Source organism: Sinocyclocheilus rhinocerous, unplaced genomic scaffold, assembly GCF_001515625.1.
Source record: "Sinocyclocheilus rhinocerous isolate Xijiao unplaced genomic scaffold, SAMN03320098_v1.1 scaffold4561, whole genome shotgun sequence".
NCBI classification, from domain to species: Eukaryota; Metazoa; Chordata; class Actinopteri; order Cypriniformes; family Cyprinidae; genus Sinocyclocheilus; species Sinocyclocheilus rhinocerous.
In genome coordinates this window covers 54757-60577 of record NW_015657966.1, presented here as the reverse complement: position 1 = coordinate 60577, position 5821 = coordinate 54757, and the positions used below count along the sequence as shown (strand labels likewise).

General features: G+C 38.2%; 1 protein-coding gene across 1 annotated transcript in view; it reads right to left on the bottom strand.

Moving 5' to 3' along the window:
- LOC107721817 (breast cancer metastasis-suppressor 1-like protein-A) overlaps positions 1–2477 on the bottom strand; it is a 4930-nt gene extending 2453 nt beyond the window's left edge. The window contains exons 1-9 of the mRNA XM_016529986.1: positions 2186–2477; positions 2009–2099; positions 1811–1938; positions 1555–1634; positions 1308–1404; positions 1147–1236; positions 968–1032; positions 576–615; positions 308–434 (exon numbers count right to left, since the gene is read on the bottom strand). Coding sequence (XP_016385472.1) covers positions 308–434; positions 576–615; positions 968–1032; positions 1147–1236; positions 1308–1404; positions 1555–1634; positions 1811–1938; positions 2009–2099; positions 2186–2321 — 854 coding nt within the window. The 5' untranslated portion in view covers positions 2322–2477. The remainder of the gene's footprint in view (positions 1–307; positions 435–575; positions 616–967; positions 1033–1146; positions 1237–1307; positions 1405–1554; positions 1635–1810; positions 1939–2008; positions 2100–2185) is intronic.
- Between the last annotated feature and the right edge of the window lie 3344 nt (positions 2478–5821).

Genomic DNA, 5821 nt, shown 5'->3' with positions numbered 1-5821 from the left:
AAAGACAGAAGAAAAATTCATGGAAAACAATTTGATGTATCCTTGATGAATAACAATTATTTTAATTTCTTTTATTTCTTAAAGCAATTTTGAAGATAAATTACCCTTGGGGGCAGAAAAGTTGATGAATTACCCATATGCTTAAACACACACACACACACACACACACACACACACACACACACACACACGTTCACACACACACACACACACACACACAAACACACACACACACACACACACACACGTGCACACACACGCGCACACACACAAACACACACACGCGCACACACACACACACACAAACCTGGTGGGGTATTCGTCCTTCCTGTTGATGCATATGGCCTGACCCCGGCTGTACCATTTGTTGTCATAGAACAGGCGACCATCTTCTGATCGGGCAACATGATGGTGTCTTTCTGGTTTCAACGGAGCTGATACACACATACAGTTCAGAGACCTGAAATGCTTTTCCACAAATCACTTCAAACAGTCTTTACAGTCTATACAGGCTGATACGGAGATAGTGAACTCTTTTACACACAAACAAATATAATGCTCAAAATCCTTCTTACCATCTACTTTTACTCTATGAGGACCCACTGAAGCCATAGCCTACGGTAAATGAGGCAGTTTATTAATGACAGAGAACTAATAGCTCCTTCAAAAATTTGAATAAATAAATATAAATAGATACCTGCAAAAAGATATATGGATTTTTCAGGACACATCAGGATTTGTCTTTAGAGCAATGATCTTCAAGATGACGTCAGTCAATTTTTTGCTTATAACGATCATGTCTAATTTGTAGACATTTATTATTATCATCACTAATATTATGCATATTATTTTATATGTAAAGTTTTTTATTTTTAATTTGTGAAAAATAAAAATATACGATTTCTAGAATAATATGTAAGAATTGAGATAAGAAATATAAATAAACAAACAGATGAAGTGAAATAACCTTTCTTATGGCAGTCCAGTCTTCGAGTATATCCAGATCTTGCAACATGTAAACAATGTATGGTCGTGGGACGGCTCAGGAAACCAATGATACAGCAATAAGGCAGCTGCCATAAACAAATAGCAAAACACTCACAAATGACTTTAGATGTGCAACACTAGCTACTATCTAAAGGATATCTGACACAACGGCAGGTTTTTTCTTCTTTCCAGGACTGAGGGGATCCTTCTTTTTATTCTTCCTAGACTGCAGACCGTCATTCCACAGTTCTGGTGCAATAACACATCAATCAATTATAAGTTTACAGATTATACAGTACGAGTTGCCATGTGTATTTTACCTGAAGTTATATCTATACTGTGTCTGTCCTCTTCCAGTCGCCTGATCTTCTCTTCCAGTTCACTCTGAACCGTGTCAAAAAGCAGGAGCTTCTCACTCTGTCATGAATATGGTATATTAACATGAAATCTCAGAAATAAATTGAACACACTGAAGAAGCAGGGAAGAAGAAGAAGTGTGAGAAGACTGTGAATATTAACGAAGTGTGGGGCCACCACAAATTTGGTCCTGGGCCCTGTGAATTTTACCTCCCAATGCTGGCTGGCTGCTTGCATCTCACAGTCATATTTGTTTCTGACAGATTCCAAGCAGAGCTCACGATAGATACCTGGAATAATACATATGAGCAAAACGTGAAATAAGGTGAAGACCTCTGCTTTACACTATAGTATATCAAACATAAACACGATGATTGTAATTCCTGTAAACGACATAGTGCCTACAGCAGAGTTTAAACACTTCAGCAACGCCATTACAACAGCAGCATGTTTGTCTGGAGCTGACCTGCGACTTTGGTTCGGATCTGCATGTTCTCCTGCAGGGTGGCCAGGGGTTCGAGGTACTCCGCAGCACTTCCTGCTATCACCTCTTGCAATTTAAGATCCACCTGGCTCAGTCTCTCCTTATACAGCCTAAAGAGAGTCATAAGTCGTCTGGCGTCTTCACGTGACATGTTTCAGGTTTAAATGACTGATCACTTACTGATCCTTCAGGTCTGTGAACTGCTTCTCGAGATTTGTCATCTCATCTAAACACTCCATTCGCCTTCTCTCACAGTCTTCATCGTCCATGTCTGCAAGAACATCACCATCATCATTATTAGTGTCTCGCCTCCCACACTCGGAGTAAGGCTGGCTTGTCTCGTGTCTCTGTCTGTACCTGAAGTGTCTCCATCCTCAGAGGCGGACGAGCTCACGGAGTCCTCTTCGTCGGAGCTGCTGGCCTCTTGTTCGGGATAGTCCACGTCCATTTCTTCGTGGTTGTTTTCTTTTCTGTCCCGCGGGTGAACTGGCATCCTATACTAAATATTTAATACAGTAAACAACCCACTGAGACGAAGACGACACCACCGGCCGCTGTTACGGTTTAACTGGTGACCGACCGTGTTATCTGATGACCAACTTCCTGGTTCAGGTCTCCGCTCCAGATCAGGGTTGCCAGTTTTTCACAACAAAACCCGCACAATTGCTACTTAAAACTAGCCCAATCGCAATTCGAGGGGGGTCCCCTGATAAATATTGCGTTCGGGGGCGATAAAATACACGTTTTTTGGCGGGGTTCCCCTGGTAAAATTCGCATTTTAGGGGCTAATTATCCCGTTATTAGGGTCGCTTCAACCCGCGGACATGAAAAACAGCCCGCGGCAACAGTGTTAAAGTAGTCCAATTCCGCGGGGAAACCGCGGACTTGGCAACACTGCTCCAGATGTGATGGAACGACGGCAGCAGATTCGCCGATTCTGAAAGCACAAACTGACGTGATATTAAGCGGTCTAATAAACGCACACTTGCTCATCACATGCTTTTGGTATTCTTGTAAAGATTACAAATTATTGGTATGAATGCCCGTAGAGGCTGAAGTACGGAAAATAAACAAAAAAGTCTGTTTGGCACGGGTTTCGAACACGCGCTAAAAGAAGCCGCTAAAAGAAGCAACGAACACACTGAGCTGCCAAACTGCGCTCGTTCAGCCTCGGATTTCTGGATTGAAGGCAGGATTTTACTCTCGGCGTCACATTGTGCAGCTGGCTGAATCAAGGAGATGTGACCGTGTTAACGTGTGACCTGTGTTTACCTATTATGAAAATGAACCATAGTAGAACGCTGACTACATATGGTTTATGATATTAAAGTACATTTCATAGACTCTCAGACAATGTACATTTGTGGCTGCTATGGTTTAATTACAAACGCTATCGTTAAACTATATTTACTACAGTTAAAACATGGTACATTTTCTTCAGAAACTATAGCTGATGTCTCATTTGATGAACGCAGTAACGTTATTTTCTCGTAGAAATACTTTGGAAGTCACTTGATTTCTTTATTGTAGTGAAAAGATAAAATCTAGTTGAAACGCTGCTTATAAATAAACGTGTTAACGTGTGATTTGCGTTCACTAGCTGGTATTTTATTTGATTATACCATTATATAGCCTAAATTGTATTCTGTAGTTGAAAAGCTGCATCTAAATGTTATAATGTTACTTTGTAAACGTGTTGCCTTGTAACGCGTTCACTAGCCGATTAATTCTAATAGTATAAAATATATAAGTTATTTTCTGCTTGTGAATATATTCGCAGTCGATATGTAGGCTAAACATAGACATGAACGTCATTTTCTCGTCAAAATACTGCTTATAAATTACGTAAACCATTAAGTGTGAGTATCTAAAGCGACACAGAGGTTGTGGGTCAATTCATTCACTACAATCAAATAAAGAAACAATGTGACAGTATTTCTACGAGAAAATAACGGCAAAACAACGTGAAAATAGCTTAACTGTGTTCATCAAATGAGACATCAGCTATAGTTTTTGCTATAAAAAAAACAAAAACAAACACTTGTCCCTTTTACACTTGCACTCTATTCATTTGCTGCTTGTTTTCTTAAAAAAAAAACACTTGCTTTCTAAACTTTTTGTATTCTATCTGTTTTCTTTTCATTTATTATACAATTAACAAAAGCAAAAAGACCTCTAACACTAGATTACTCTATTCTTTTTCTATTCTATCTGTTTTATTTTTATTTATTATATAGTTAAAAAAAACCTTGCTACGTGTACTGCGTTAAGCTAACTGAGACTTGTTATAGCACTTGCACATCATTGCTCTCTGGTAGATTTTGATTGCTTCCATTGTCCTCATTTGTAAGTCTGCTATATGACTAAATGTAAATGTCATTTAAGGTGACCACACGTCCTCTTTATCCTCTTTATATCCTGGCCGGGATTTCTAAATTGGCTAAAATGTCCGGGTTTGGATTTGTTTTCCTATTGTTTTAAAGGGGTCATATGATGCTATTTTAAAGATAATTATTTTGTGTATTTGGTGTAGTGGCTGACTCTTAACTTTTATAAAGAATATCTCTTTGGATTTGAGACTTTAGTCTTTGCAACTTTACAGATCTTCTTTATGCACCAAGAGCTTGTAACACTCCAAAGAGAAAGGAAAACTTGAAATCGCATCATATGACCCCTTTAATACTTGCTGAACGTAATGACTGAAAAGGAGTTTGACCAGTAGCGTGCAGGCATTGTGCAAAATAGACCAATCGTGGCGCGCGAGAAGGCGGGATCTATGGAGGCGATGCAAATCAATGCAAATATGCGTACATATAATGTATGAGGACTGTAGAGTGCAAGTCAATAGGAAAACAAAGCCAAAACCCGGACATTTTCGGCAATTGACAAATCCCGGCCAGGATGTGTCTGGAATAAGAGGGCTTTTAGTCATGGACAGTGAGATGTGAATACGGCTAAATGGAGAATTCGGTTTTCAGCGTCCCCTAGATGAAGAAACGTTTATCTCACATAAAACATGACTGTCAACCAATAGAGGGCGCTGTCTGCAAACATGTTACATTCACAATGCATTCATTCACATTCCGTACATTGAGACAAATGTGTCTTATTATTATCAGGCAAGCAGTAGTAGCCTACACTGCAAAGTCCTCACAATGTAAACAGCCTTTTTAAAAGTATCAGTAAAATCCAAAATCATTTACTCATTCTTTTTGATTACTTGTTTTCATCATGTAGCTCAAATATGAGTTGACCTTGTCCCAGAGACACCCACATTGCCCTTAAATAGTAATTTAGAAAGTTCAAGATGATAAAGAGGCGTCAACATTACTTGTCATCAGGCTATTTTGCCTCCTCCACTAACAAGCCACAGTCCCACCTGCATGTGCTAAAACACGCTGAGAATCAAGTCAGTTGCAAACAGTTTTATTAGTCATATTAGTATATTTCACTACTGTTGAAACAAATCCTGAAAGTGCATCTTTTGAACATTATGGAATAGATGCATTTTTGCATCATTTAAAAATGATTCACTCACATCTCAAAAGATTGACGTGGACATCCAACAATGACCCCACAAAGTGCTTCATCTACAGGTCAGAAATTAAAATTGGAAAGAAACTTCAAGTCAATAGCACACAACAATAGGCTATTGCAAATATATGTTTCATTTTATAATACTTGATTTTAATACCTGTAAAGATCATGATCTAAAGCCTTTTTTACTCCAAGTCCCATCACTGTCCAACACAATTATTCATATTCGCTAAGAAATTTCTTCTGGTATTTCTGTTGAAACTGAAAATACTGCTTGTTTTAAAACTTTTTAATTTATTTATTTACAGTAACTAGAAGTGTTATTATATTTCATTTAATTAACTAATTTAATTAATTAATAATTCTATAGTTATTGAGGCTGAAAAGATTACATGGTAACACTTTACAATTATGTTCCTTTAGTTAATGTTTGTTAACTAACATGAATGAACAATA